The sequence below is a fragment of the Dermacentor silvarum genome, chromosome 1 (assembly GCF_013339745.2).
Source record: "Dermacentor silvarum isolate Dsil-2018 chromosome 1, BIME_Dsil_1.4, whole genome shotgun sequence".
NCBI classification, from domain to species: Eukaryota; Metazoa; Arthropoda; class Arachnida; order Ixodida; family Ixodidae; genus Dermacentor; species Dermacentor silvarum.
Genome location: NC_051154.1, coordinates 198,833,537 through 198,848,990, shown reverse-complemented (window position 1 = coordinate 198,848,990; position 15,454 = coordinate 198,833,537). Strand labels below are relative to the sequence as shown.

The window sequence follows — 15,454 nt, the reverse complement described above, 5'->3', positions numbered from 1 at the left end:
GTCACAGTATTCTATTATACAAAACAAGATAATCGTCAACATAACAAAAGATTCTAAGAACGAGAACCGTTCAATAAGTCGATGAAATGCAGACAAAAAGCGATTCCTTAACACTGGGGCTATTCTTGACCCTATTCATGTGCCCGTCTTCTCGATATGAAGAACACCGTCCAAAGCCACAAAGGTAGAACCTTAATTGTTCTAAGAAGGTATTCTGTCCTGTGTGCTTGCACTCGCACGCTTAAATTCATTTTGCTCTTCAAGCGAGACGTGTGTTAACCTGCCTATATGTCCACCTTTCTACACTGAAGAAATGTGGAAAGCTTGGCTGACCAGGTTGTAGGAAGGCGGCAGTGTAGGAAGCTGCACAGACCAACGTCACTCTGACAGGTGACGTCGTGGCCTCACCTGTTTGTTGGCAGCCAAAGACGTCTTCGTAACCGGGGCTGGTCCACCGTTGCTCATGGGACTGGGCTTCGGCATCGACCCGACGGGTGTCACCTTGGGTTTCCATGTCATGCTGGCGCCCCTGCGAGCGGCACCTTTTGCTGTAGCTTCGACCCGACGTGCGCATTTCTCCCGACGGTGTGATAACAAGGTGGTATTCCAGGCCGAAGAATATTGTTAAAATGCGCAGTGCTAGGCTTTCTATCGGTTCTCTGTCCGTGTCGAAGGCAGCCCTTAAATCAGTCTCGTTGAATTCGCTGTGAAGTTTTTCGTCGGTTCCAAAGCAGCCTTATGGTTGTAACGCTTTCATGTACCTCTTCTCAAAAATAGTGCATACATGTTCCTCAGTTTTCAATAAGCCTCGTCATCAAATGGTTGTTGTTGTTGTTGTTGTTGTTGAATAAAGAAAAGCATAAAATGCAGAAGCTGCAGTTGACTCTACCACTACTCCACACTTCCCTGTGTTCCTTTCTATGAATTTGTATTTATGTACGTTTTCAAACCAAATAATAATTCTGGATTTGTAAGTGACGGGGAGATATAAGACAAGAAACTGAGAAACTACGTACTAGATAAGAATTACTGCATCTGAGGAACGGCCAAATGTGCGTATAATGCAACAAAGCTTCAACAAGGAAGAGGGAAATGGTATGGGCACCTATCCTGAAGGGGCAAGTGCTATATCGGTAAGTAGCTGACGAAAATGAATGCCGGCGACAAGAGGAAGCCCGGTCGGCCGACTCAGAAGTCCGCACACAACACCAAGATTTATATCCCAAGAACGTGAGGTGGGGAGTGGGTGACCAACACAGCGAAGCGGAGGAAACTCATCAAGAAGGACAATCCCTTACAGAAATGGCATACAGCTTGCAGAAAGCAAAAACGAGCTGCTGCGAGGCGCGCTAAGAAAAACGGCTCAAGGAAACGATGCTGCCGCGCCGCAAAGGTACGTAAGCAAAGTCACAATGTCTGCCAGCTGTGAGGTGCCTGGGGCGTCATTCAGGCTTCTTTAAACAGCGTGTGCTTGGTGGTCCGTTTGTGTCTTCCATGATGGCAGCAGCATATGCTAGTTTCACATGTAGCCACATGACGTTGTTTCTTATTTAGGATAGGAGAAGCGTTTCCCAAAGAGCAGAACATTCTAGTTCCAAGAAATTATGAATAGAACAAGAAACTTCGGCATGAAAAAGAAAATAAAAACGATTAGCGTGGCTTGAACTAGTGGCGCAAGGCTAAAGAAACAGCGGAATTGATCGGCACCTAGCTGATCCTGGCCTTACGGGTTAGGCTTTACCGAAATTTATTGATTATTGATCTATTACCGATTACGTATTGATTGGCTATCGCAAGGTATTGGCCACGTATTCGGGCTACGCTTAGCACTACCAAGTCATCCCCAGCATTTTCCCCCGGAATTTATTCATTATTGATTGATTATCGATTAGCTATTGATTGGCTATCGATTGGCTATCGATTACTGACTAAGCTTAAGTAGTCCCAACCATGGTAATCTAGACTTAGCCGGGTTCAGCTTCCCTAGTTCACATGGGTATGTGCCATTGCGCTTGGACCCTTTCTGCACTAACGCCAGGATCGGCCCACATTTTCTGTTCGTGGTTGACACATTGCGTCCGGCTTAAACAGCTCCGCTGTTAAAAGTAGGAAAGCTCAGTCCTTAAGTAGGACTTAAACTAAGACTGTAAAGGGCAATCTTAAATTTCTTAACGTCCTAGCAGCCTGAAAATTACTGTTTCCGCATGTTAACATGTAATACTGCACTGCGTAGGCGCGTTGTACCCTGAGGAATATTTTCTAGTTGGAAACAATGAAAATTGTTTTCAGCGGATAACCCTTGTAGACATGAATGCACGTACAGAACCACATGAATAGGGGGCGGATTGTGCGCTTTATAATGAAAGAGTAGAATGGCCGTTGCCTATGCTGAGCCAAAAAAAAAAAAAGAAAGTGGGTGCACAACACCTCCTCTTCATACGGCCGACGTATGGCGCCATGATCCACAAGCGCTCACGAAATCACCCTCTGAAGTGTTAATGAACCATTTCCTTCCACAACACCCTCTTTTATTTCTTCTTTGCCGACCTAAGGCTTAAGGTGGCCGCCTATTACTTTTCCTACAACCGGAGAACACGCCTCACCGCAGAGGCACTCCAGACGCACGAGACAGCAGTCGAAATTGACCAGACACCCGCCATCGCGTCATCTTCTCTTGCCACATGGTTATTTTTCACTTCCTCTCGGGAGGCACGACGCGCCCACTTTTTATGACGCGTCTTCAAGACCTTTTATTTTAGTGTGTGTGTGCGCGTGTGCGTGCGTGCGTGCGTGCGTGTGTGTGTGTGTGTGTGTGCGTGTGTGTGTGTGTGTGTGTGTGTGTGTGTGTGTGTGTGTGTGTGTGTGTGTGTGTGTGTGTGTGTGTGTGTGTGTGTGTGTGTGTGTGTGTGTGTGTGTGTGTGTGTGTGTGTGTGTGTGTGTGTGTGTGTGTGTGTGTGTGTGTGTGTGCATGTGCTTTCTCTTCCACTCCTCTTGCAGTGACAATATCTGCACGACGCAAGCGTACGTACGCTGCCCACAGTGTGTAATGTGGCGCCTGTTATAACTTAGTATTCAAAGCGACATCGTATTCAGTGATACTGACATAGCCACGACTTCTATTTTGCGACAAATTTATTAGTATTCCTTGAGCTTATTTGGTTGGGCTCGTTTCCTGCGAAGACTCGAGTAATTCTGCGAGAACTACGCAGTATGTTCTTCGAGGACTCGCATCATACATTTGTTTAATTCGTGAACACAATAGATTCGAGTGGGAATTCAGCCTATACGAAGCGTCGCAAACATTGTAATTTTTATAAGCTTGCATTAATCTTTCTCATCAAGAAAACTGCAGACAGTAAGCTGCCAACACCTGCTGATTCAAAAGCACATGCCACTGTGCTGAGTGCGTTGTAAGTCAACATGTGCACACAAGAAAAAATGCTGCGTCCTGGTCGCAACACTTCGAGTACACCTCGGAAATGTCTTTCCATCGCGTAAAGTATGTCATGTCTCGTACACTTGCAAAAAAAGAAGAAAAAAAAACAGAGAAAAGAAAGCATTAGCGCAACAATTGGACAGACGAAATTGCAACATGGTTAATGCTTGCACGAAAACAGCACTCTTTGTTAATTGCAGCAACGTGGACCGAAATTCGACCGTTTTGGTCGTCGATAACCAATATGGAATAACAATACACCTGTAACCGCCAAGCTACTCCGTAACCGCCTTTTTGGCACTAACCTATCTTCGTCTTCTTTTTCTTCTTGGATATTGTGGGTTGTCAAGTTCATACTATTGCCACGGGACGTTTTTGTAAGTAAAGTCCGCAGGGCGTGTAACAGAAGAACAGGAAGACGGAGCAGTCTCAGCTGGAAACCGATCGAGCACGCCACTACTAGTTCGTCGTCTTCCTCTTCCACACTTCACCGTACCGGCGCCGATAATCTCTAGTACACTATTTTTATTTATTGTTACTGTGCTAAATTTTATTATTATGTTATTTATTTAAAAAGACACATATATAATAAATAAGTAAATAAATGTGCAACTTTACGCAGCAAGCTCCACGTGACTGAGAATTATATTTTTGTTTGAGCTTTGCAGGGCCAGCGGCGAGAGGTGGCGTCTCGCTACAGCCACCGATACACCAGGACTAGAACTGCGTCTGCAGCGCCGCCATTTCACCAATTCATGCACTGTTTCTTGCATCACCCTACAGCGTTATACGTGTCTTTGTGCAAACTACGTTACAAGGCTACTTTTGGCGCAAACCGCACCTTAGCACAGGTAAACGGGAAGCCTTCGCCGTCAGCTGCCTCTTACAAAGCAGCTGCGCAAGTAGTATAAGGAAGCCGCACAAGCGGCGTCTACAGAAATTTTTCAGCTCCCGACCATCCGCCATGCATACGTTTCGGAGTATAGGGCGCGTTTACCTTTTCTGTTGCCCTCACTCAAGCGGAAAGATCTGGGCGATGTGACGGGACGTCTTCAGAAAGCGGCGTGGTGAGGGCAATGTGACCACAGTATCAGATTGTACACAAAGCACATGGTAGTTTTGATAGTTTGCAACAGTGTATATGCCAAAAACAACGTCTCGAGTGGGTTTTGAACAGTATAAGGCGGCAAGCAGAAGAGGCCGGCTAGGACAGTACGAAAACTCCGCAGCGCGCCATCATGGACAGTGACGCGTGGTGCAAAGTGGTTACTCCATTCAGTGGAACACCATACACCATACAGCAGATAAGCAACGTGCAAGGTGAGGTTGTAGAGACTGGGGTGAAAAGAAAAAGTCTCACCTCTGAACCTGCAGTTCCAGGTAGTTCCCGGCGCGCATGATGGCGTCCTGGGCTTCCTTGTGGCGCATCTGGTCGGTCGACTTGCCCTGAATGCTGAGCAGGGCATCGCCAGTCTGCAGGCCACCCTTCTCCGCCAGGCTGCCGGGGTTCACCTGCGCGTAATAGAACGAGTGGACCTCAATGTCTGCATGTCCGAATAAGGCTCTGAAGCTGTCTTCTAAAACATGACATTTCGCTGTACTTTATACTTCGTAATTTCATCGCCACAGGGTTAAGCCTTATGTGGTTACTGATAGGTGATAGAGTGGCAGCAGCTTAATGCCATTTCATGAAATCAATCAAGCTAACGTACAGAGGTGATGCCATAGCACGTTCATATCTGCTTCTTGTGTGGAAAACACCCCTAAGAGAAATGTTAGTGAGGAGTAATAGTAGAAGGAGTTATACGCCAGAAGTTTGTCGGCCCAGCAGCTACTTGCCGAAACTTCTCAAATAGAGTTGTCGTTGTACAAAAGGATGTAGCAGAAGAAAAACACACACGCGGGGAACACTGCTTCTAGGTTTGTATCCCGTTGGCTATAATTATTAGGTTATCGTGCTTTGTCTATCACTCGCATAACGTGAATCATGCATTGTACTGACGTTTCGATGAAAAAAAAAAACAGGACATTAATCCCAAAATACTTGCTTAGACATTTGAAACGTTTAGCAAAGGCTTAACTGAATGAAGAGTGGCAGGAAATATCTTCGCCTAAAACAGCCACGTGCTTCGTAGTGTTTTCTCTCCCTCTCTCTATTTCTGCTTTTTATTGTCGTCAGTGTACATAATCACCTGTAAAACTTCAGTGTAATAAAAATTATTCAGATCCAATGCACGTCTTGCAATCTATGTGAACTGAAGATTTCGTGAAGAGGTGAATTAAATGCTATATAAATTTGACCATTTAATTCCTGCGTCTTTGGCGTTAAGGAAACTGGCGCATGCGCTCGTGCACCCGTGCTACGCAATGTGACACAGGCTGCGATCATCTCAAAGCGCTATAGGTGGCGTTGGCACGGTAAAACTGGCCTAATGGCCTAATTCTGGCCGGATTCTGGCCTAATGGTTAGAGCGCATCAAGCGCTCTAACCAGGGGCGTCGCCCCTGCAAATTGCGGAAACGTATTTCTGATCATAGGTGTTATATTTTATTAGTAAACGCTTCTTTATTCTATGAAGACGCGCGACAAGACTGTCAAGAGGCTCATCAGGGCGCACGCAATCTTGGAGCTATCTCGAGCATCCTCTGACCAATGGCAGGCTGTTATCGCCACATGTACGTTGCCGAAGGGCTTTCCGGTTGACCGTCCAGCATACGTCGCGCTTTAGCGTTCCCGGGGACGAGAGTTCTTGAAGGCCGTATACCGTGCACACCTTTGCCGAACCTGGTCTCCCGTAGAGAGGCGATGAGAACGATAGTACCAATGGTAAAACCTCTTGTGGCTGGAACACGCTATAAAACACTCTTCAGGGCGGTGGGTGTTGCCGATATGAGACAAAAACACAGAAAAAAAAAGCGTGCACCCCGAGAGGTGTATTTCCGCCGCAACGAAGTGCGTATAGCCACCGGCCGCGCCGCCGAGGATTTCATTCCGGGCACGGCGCTACCATACATCGCGTCGTCACAGAGCGCTCGCACTGCAAAGTGCCATATGGCGCACTCGAGAAAAGGCGCCCAGTATCAATTACGGCCCACCGTTCCCGTGTACTGCTTCTTTGCTGCCGGAGGAGAAGGGCAGCACGCACTTGACCGATATCCACTGTGCCGACAGGCGGCGAACGGCGGCTGAGATCACCGGCGCGGAATTTCCGAAACGAGCACCGCCCCTTGGGCGAGCACACGAGAGACCGGTGGTCGCGCGTGTGGAATGCCGCGTGCGACCGACGGACAAGAAGCACAAAAATAAAGTCAATGACGGTGGGCTTTCGGTTCTGGCGAAGAGATGGCAGTGAAAGAGAGCTGGCAATAATCGTTAGGGACGTCTTTTAAACGCCTGGCGGGTTGCGCCCCATTAACGCGGCACGGGCTTCTCTTTATACTGCGCGCAGTGCACAGGAATTGAGACGGGCAGGGAAGTTGGAAATACGACCCATGCTTTAATGTTACTTTCTTGTCTTTTGGTCTTTTTTTAAAAAAAGGCAACTGTGCGCCATCGCCTCGCGGCCTGCAGCTGCTCTAAAGAAAAAGATGTACTCTGAGAAGTGTTAAGCGACGTAAAATAATGTCTGAATACTACCAACGATTAGAGAACATGCCTAATTATTAAACAGGATCAAGTTCTTTGGCATGCTCGTGGTTTCGAGTATGTCCCGCAAGGAATAAATTGCAGATATATTTCAATGCTCCCATCGGAGATCGCAGAGGCAGGGTTTATCACTAAGCGAAGGAAGTGAGGCCAAGGATTCACAGGCTTCTATTGTGTTGGTTTACGCACGCCTGGCTGCTTCCTAAGTGCCTTACAAACACAATACGTACAAGCTCTGAGCAAGCAGCTCCACTTGACCGAGGCATGGTGACAGGCTATCCTACTTGCACTTAAGCATCATCTCAGATAAGATACTCCAGTGCAGTGTCACTTCTTTAGAATCGAAAAGTGATGTGAGGCCTTTCTACAAGAGGCGCCACCACATCACTCTTCTTTTGTCCTGTCATAACTCTGTCCGGTTAGTTATTATTAAGAGAACTGAATGGTCAATTTTTCGACATTCAGTTCTTCAATTTCAGACATTCAGACATTTAATTTTTTGACATTCAGGCGTTATTTACACTCTATTGCCTGCTCATTGAATCGGTGATCCATCGGGTGTCATATAACGAATGTATTATTTTATCTACATCCCTTTTTTTCAATCTTTGTGGGAGCAGGGTATGATTCATATTTCGTAGCAGGATGAATAGACCCAACTTCACCTGTCTGCAAAAGGGAAGTGGCTTAACTGCTTCTCTGAAAAATTTACTTAGAGAAGCTCGTACATTTTTTTTAGGCTTATCACCTTCCTAAGAAACACTGGTAATTTAACGATACAAAGCCAAGTCAGTGTAGTGAACTACTACTGCTGCAACGGAGCAACTAAAATCTCGTCATAAGAAACAGAAGCAAACACTGCGTAACTCAAACAGGGTTCACAGCAGCCCGCTTCGTGTTGAACTCCGTACATTACATTCGTATCTGCTTTTACAAGCACACTAATAGTTCACCGAGACGAAGTGTCGAGAGAACGTCTGCCTATCATGACGTCGACAAACTGGTTTGTAATTTACTACTATCACCACAATCATCGTCAAACGACGGTCCAACTGCACTGCCCTCTCATCGCTTTTACTGAGGTCGAGTACACTCAGGATGACTCACTTGGTTCATTAATCGGTGTTTAACAGGATAATGGCTACATTTCTGGTCAATACAGTAACCAAGGGAGCAAGGCTAGCCTTGTTTACCTCTGACATTCGTGACTGAGAATATGCAACATTCGCGTACACCAGCGCATGTATCCTCTATGCTGGTCATGTATTGTCGAAATTTCCGTAAAGGCAGACACCGAAGGGCGAAATGCGGACACCGCGGCTGGGAACCGAACCCACGACCTCGTGCTCAGCAGCAGAACGCTAGAGCGACCTCGGCGGATACGTAGCGATTACTTAAGTGTGCGCTTAACACCATTCCGCTCACTGAGACCACGTTGAGCCTTACATTGCGAGCAACGCGCCGATGGCGACAGGCGCTCAAGGTTGCGATCTCGAAAGGTTTCTAGCACAATTTGAGTGATTCATAATGTAAGACTTATGAAGCAATAAATTATGAATCGTTACGAAACAATGCTCTCAGCTGATAAACATTCGGTTATCTATAGGATTTCCTATAGGAAAGAGGCGTTACGATGATAGCTCTTCTATATGGTCCCACGGGTTGCGGGCAACACTCATGGAAAGCGTTAGTTAACATGTTCCCGATAGATGCATCGGCGTGACGACTCGTAAGCCTTTGAAAGGGCTTGTGAAAATGCCTCGGCATTCTATCGTTGGTGTCTTTCACGCGCTTGAGCATGTCACGTTTCGGTGATTGGAGTTGTCAATTAATTCGGCCTCGCTCTGCCACCCCATTAGCTCCTGGTTATCTCATATGATAGAGCAAATGAGGTCTTATTGCCGTAGCAAATTGGATTCCTCTTGAGTGAGAAGTTCCTTTTTTTTTTTTTGAACAGACGAAATTGACTCCCTTTGTAGATCGTGCTACACTTAACTGGATGGAAGTTTCTTCCTTGTGTCACACTTCATCCACCTGGCCGATTTCCGCACAACATATTTGGATAGTGGAAATCTCAGTCATATCAACAGCTTCTCTCCCTCATCTCCCTCTGTGGCAAGGCAAACCGCACATCTACAGCTGCACGGCAGTGGGCATGTCACAGGTGCGAGACTGGTGCAACCTCCGACCGCCAGCGCCGACGCTAGGTAGCAGTCACTCTATATACGAGAGATTTACATGAATGAGAAGAAAGAAATTAGAAGGTAAAATCTGTACGATAACACAAAAGGTAATGCTTTGCTATTGGAGGCGCGAGCCGGTTACTTAAGGACAAAAACATACCGGTGGAAACATTCGGAACTACATGAGGCACGTGTGTGCTGCGGCCAAAATCCGGAGAGCACTCAGCACATCCTAATGGAATGCGAAGGGATTCACCCAGTGAGAACCGTAGGTAACGTACACCTTCCAGAAGCGCTTGGATTTAATGTGGAAGGAAGCATCAACCGGTCAGAAGTGGAGATAAGCAAGAGGCGTTTAGAGTATTGGTGGAAAAAAAAAGCAGGGTAGAGATTGATACGACCGGATCTGTTACAGTTATAGGTAGCGGTACAAGGTAGATAGTGAAGGGAAAAAAAAGGCTAAGGAGATGTATACAAAAATGCTAGATAACTAACATGTATAGCATGCCTGATTAAATCAAGCAGGCTGGGTGACTATTTGTCCCCCTCGTTTTAAAGGGGATGCCATTAAATAATAATCATCATCGTCAGTAGAGGTACGCGTGCTGTAAAGTGCTGGCCACTCGCACTCCCCACCGAGCGCTTGCCTCGCTGTGTTAGAGTAGCGACACAGTGCGCATGCATGTATAAGCGCGTTCCAGAGCAGATATTGAGCAGCCAGCACCTGGCATTCCCATCGGCTCTCGGCGTCACTATCGGGCACCCGGTCCCGCGTTCTCCTTCATGCAGCTCAGGGTTGTACCGCACCTGAACCTCTCTCTGTACTTTCACTGGCATCTCTCCCCTGGCAGCCTTGTACGCCCCCCGTCTATACTGCCACGAGTGGACGCTTGAGTGTTACACAAATATTCGCGGCCTTGAATCGCTCCGCCACCGATGCTCATTTAAGTGGTCTTTATACTCGCCCGGTGTGGAGGGTCACTCGTCTCTGTCTTTGCACGCGGCGAGAGGAATTTCCTCGATTTCCCACGGCCAGTTTCCACTCTTTTGCGCGCATTCCTATTCTTCTTGAGAAAGCGGTACCTGGGATTTATCCTGGCGACTGTCATCAAAATGTCGTTACCACATAGCGATGCGCGAGCGGCCAGTATGGCGCATCGTCGTTCCGGTCATGGTCGGCACGGTGCTTACTGAGGAATGCCCACAGAAAGGTATTTCGGTCTCCCTTTCGAATATTTGCGCGCCCAAGAATGACAGATTGCGCTCACTTCATTCCTCTTTCGTCGAAGGTTAAAAATACCTCACACGTATGCAAAAATGCCACCTCTTCGGCACATTCCGATAGCCGTGGCAGCTAGAGAAAATGTTGATAGGGTGTGCTTATTTTGTCTAGCTGGGCTGCCACATGTCAGAGAGCTGACCGCGCGCCCCATTATTATAGCATATACGTGGTTTGACCAAAATTCTAAGAGCTCTCATTTGTACCATATCTATCCGGTTATTGAATTCAAATTTCCATTTTCATTAGACAGAAATATAGAAACCCTTATTCATCGATTAAGGCCAGGCACTGCCTACACAAAACATTTCTTACATAGAGTTGCCCGTGCGGAAACCCCCGAATGTGATTGTGGATTTGTAGATGCAGATATACATCACCTCCTTCTAGATTGTCCACATCAAGACGCCGACTTAAATCAACTTTAATGACATTAGATCGCACACCTTTCATTTTAAGGGAACTTTTGGGCCCTTGGTCAACAACGGCCTTGCAGAAGAGCGCTTTAAAAGCATTAAAAACCTTTCTCGAAGACAGTGGCATTGCTGGCCGTTATTAACGCTTATAACGTTGCCTTTTTTTTATTTCAACGTCGCTGTATATATGTATGTGGATTGTGTTATGTTCTCTAGAGTAGATTATCGGGTTTTACGTGCCAAAACCACGATCTGATTATGAGGCACGCCGTAGTGGGGGACACCGGAAATTTGGACCACCTGGGGTTGCACTTAAATCCAAGTACACGGGTGTTTTCGCATTTCGCCCCCATCGAAATGCGGCCGCCGTGGCCGGGATTCGATCCCGCGACCTCGTGCTCAGCAGCCCAACACCATAGCCACTGAGCAATCACGGCGGGTTGTTATGTTGACTATTCTGTTCTGACTATATGTGATAAGGCATTTACACGATGTACACACCACCCGCTGACTAGAGACTGTATTGTCAGGTGACAATATTATTTGTATGTTTGAGACTTTCTTCTGCAGTGCCATGGAGTAATCCAACATATATATATATATATATATATATATATATATATATATATATATTGTTTTTTTACGTTGTAGTGTTACTGTGAAAACGTTGCTTGACAAGTTTTTTCTATGTTCTAGCTTCTAGTGCTTGTACGAGAAGGTTGTTTGACATGTAATCTTGAACCCTGTATGTTGTAGGTTAGTCCCATTCAAGAGCTAAGGAGTAGCCGGCGCCTTGTTTGTGCCTCAACATCTCCTTGTATCATATCAATAAAAAAAAATTAAAGACAATTTTCAGCTGCATTTTAACGAGAGACAACCACTAAGACAAGCTGACGCGGTGGTGCTCGAAGTGGAAGGTGTAACGTAAGAAACGAATTGCAAGGCATAAATTCTGGTCCGGTATACTTGGGACGCTTCGGCTCTTACGGTGGATATAATACACGTTGTGTTCTCGCCGGAACGTAAACTATCAATAGGGTAGCCAAGTCGCACACTTATTGTCCGAGTGGGTGGAGTTTGTATAAATGGAATAATGGCAACACTGTCCAAACACAATGGAGGGTTGGGATCTTGAAATTAAAAAAAAAAAGAAAAATATACAGCTGTTCTTTCTTCTAAAATGGCTGCTAGCTATGTGTTAGCGACGAAAACCAGCGACGAAAATCAACCGTACGACAGTTGAGTGTTTTGTTGTTGCTGACTGGGACGCCTTGTTATCACTATAGCACAGATTGGAAGGTACCGGCTCGAGCGGAAAGGGCCTTCCACAGAGTACTTCTCAGAATATCTTCACACAACTTACGCGAATCGGTTTTTGGAATGCCCGAAACAAGATAATCAGTTGCTCAGAGGCTGAGACAAAATTCAGCGCATGAAAAGACAATAGACAACAAGAAACAGACAGTAGTAAGTGCTGGTTTCCGTCTGTTTCTCCTCGTTCGTTCTCTTTTGTTTCTTTCTTCGTGTCGCGTTTTTTACCAAAACTTGAGGGCTTATTTAGGGACCAAGTGTTCGATCTGTTATATAAATGCACTAAAATAAAGAAATCCTGGAAAAAAGAAATCTAGGATCTTGGCTATAGCTGGCGCATATTTGCAGGTATACTTCACCAACTGCTGTTGATACAACTTCTCGTCACCTGGCGGTTTGCTGTCGTATAATTGTGAGCGCTACGCTCTATAGTTCTTTTTCCTTTCCTTATCAAATTGCCGTATTATAAAAAACGGACCTACTGAGAGGGTCGCGTGATTTCAATAGTCGTGGTAATATGCAAGAAAATCAACTTGCACGTATGCGCGGCTTTCGGTACGCCTTATTCAGAAAAGCAAATTAGCCATCTTTCAAAAAGCACGTGCGCTACGAGCTCCCGTCACATCTACCACTTATCTTTGTTCCTTGCCACCGACGCTAATGTGTACGTGTTTGGACTCGACACACAAACTCCTGCTCGACTACGATCAACACCATCTATAGATAACACTCAGGCACATGCACGCACACGCACAGGATACGCTCTAAGCAATGACGACACACAAGTGGACCGACAGTCCGTATACAGTTATATCGACATGTTGACATGCAACCAGCGGCGCTTGCCACCCTCACGCTTTCGCTGCGCTGTGCTTAACAATGAAAACATAGATGCGTTTAGCTGCCAAGCACGAGGTTACGGGTTCGATTCCCAGCCACGCAGCCCCATTTCATTCTTCTTTCTGGGGTTTTACGTGCCAAAAACGCAGCCCCATTTCAATGGAGGCGAAATGTAAAAGCGCGTCATATGGTGCACGTTGAAGAACCCCAAATGGTCAAAATTAATCCGCAGTCTCCCCCACTACGGTGTGCCTCGTTATCACATCGTGGTCTTGTGACGTAAAACGTCAGAATTAAATGAACGTAGAAATGTCGGTCCACTCATTTGATGTCTGTGTTACCTCAGTGGTGTTGCTACAATACACCCAGCTCGTAAATAAAGTGTGTTTTCTCTTTTTTTTTCCCTGTTGTGCGCCTCTCTAATCAAACTGGGGGAAATATATAAGGACAATGGACTATTTTTAAAAATAACAACATTGTCATTTTCACCTGTCCTCGACAGTCGCGCGCCCGAGTGACAGTTCATCTATAGGGCAAAATACAGCTGCAGTGTAAGCACGCTATACCTGCAGCCTCCTGCGACAACGGCACCACGCGTTCACCATACTCAGCCGTGTGAGCCCGTATACATATAGGAACGAGCCTGGAGTGAATGTTCGCACAACATTTGCTATTGCGGCCGCACGGGCGAAATTTGACCAACATCCACAAAATCTATTTCGTTTGGCACGTGGGACTTTCTATATAATCAGTGATAGTGCCCGAATGAATAACTTCAGATGACACTCCTTCATCAGACAAATGGACATTTTTTTTTTCAATATAAAAGAGTGTCGCGTGCGCATTAAGAAATGGAACGAATTAATACTTTTTCACTTTTCATAAAGATGTCGCGTAAGCTCATGCTCTTCAGTTCATGTCCCACCGGGTGCAGCGCGGGAAACACTGAGGACAAGATATGGGGAGAAACAGGCACGCCACTCTTTTGTACGGCGTTGTTCTGTTTTTCTTTCTTCGCGTTCCGAAGTCATGAAATCGTGGCGTCTATTTCTGAGCTCCTTACACCAATAAATATGCTCACCTTAATTTCAAAGCAGCTAAGGTGAAGAACCTTCAAGCCACATGCGTTAGCTTTTCTCAAGTCACTTCGCCCCCCCCCCCCTAAAAGAATAGCAAATAAGTAAAAAATAATTATAATAAAAGTGCCTTTCATTTATTTATTTTTCTCTCTCAGCAACCGACTGCGTTGTATCCTTCGTAGAGGTATGATACGACTCATCAGAGAGGACAATTCTCTTTCGAGTCGAATACATTAAAATACGGGATGCTTCGCTTGTGTTGCGTTGCGTCTCAAATTTTGTAATTACTATATGCCCACATAAACCACAATATTCAGAAGTACAAATCCCTTCGGTGGTTCGTCGTGAAGAACATCAAACCCAAAGTTTCCTTTTTTTTAACGCTCCGCTATACGAGGCGAACATTGCAAGCATCGAAGGTATAACAATTAAGTCTTTTTTATCTCTCTCTTTCTCTCTCTCTCTCTTATTCTCTGTCGCAGGGGCAGGGCGCCTTACCTCACCCGTCCCTAGTGCGGGCGGGCAGCCGAACTTATTTTGCCCAGCGGTATGCAGGCTCATCAGATGCAATCGTTCGAGAGCGGCATTCCGCGACGCTGACCGAATCTGGAAGACTCGCCAGGTGCGGCTTTCCGGAGAAAGCGGATGTGGGAAAGTAATGAAAGGGGATTCATGGTCAGTCTATATAGCGGTCCCACTGTGGGTGCTCGATTTAAGGCGTCTATACACATCAACAAACGAAGCGCCGCATAGCTTCAGTTTAGTGACCCCTCGCTTGCGTCTCGCAGAATTATGGGCTTAAAGAACTTTGTGCACGCAGTCGCTATGATTGTCTCGCATCACATACCGAAGTGCCATGCGCGTATAGCTTTGCTTCTGCCCTTTCCCGGCGCGTTTGTGGTTGCGGAAATGCATTTTATGTTACACGCATTCGCTCATATACTTGTCACTAATTTTTACACCTTATCCAACAAACTGCACGCTTTCAGGAAAAAGAATCAAAGTCAATTAAGGAGCTTATTAAAAAAAAACATTTTGTAACAACCGTACGAAGACGACAAACAAGGAATCCAAAGAAAACTTTCTTGCAGTTAACTATGTTCTTTGATTGAGATGTCGAAATAATAAGGAAAATGGGAACACAAGTGAAGGAAAACACAAATTTCCCCCTTTGGGAACCGAACAACCTACGCATTGCACGTACGATAATAACAAATGGAGCTGTATGGTGGCGGCTGTCCCATTTTCCAGATTCCTGAGTACAT

General features: G+C 45.9%; 1 protein-coding gene across 4 annotated transcripts in view; it reads right to left on the bottom strand.

Annotated features, from left to right (window-relative positions):
* The window catches only part of LOC119436633 (PDZ and LIM domain protein Zasp-like), a 101,009-nt gene that overhangs the window by 44,215 nt on the left and 41,340 nt on the right, over positions 1-15,454 (bottom strand). For all 4 annotated transcript variants that reach the window (XM_037703556.2, XM_037703558.2, XM_037703559.2 and 1 more), the window contains exons 2-3: positions 4,797-4,948; positions 409-529 (exon numbers count right to left, since the gene is read on the bottom strand). In XM_037703556.2, coding sequence (XP_037559484.1) covers positions 409-529; positions 4,797-4,948 — 273 coding nt within the window. The remainder of the gene's footprint in view (positions 1-408; positions 530-4,796; positions 4,949-15,454) is intronic.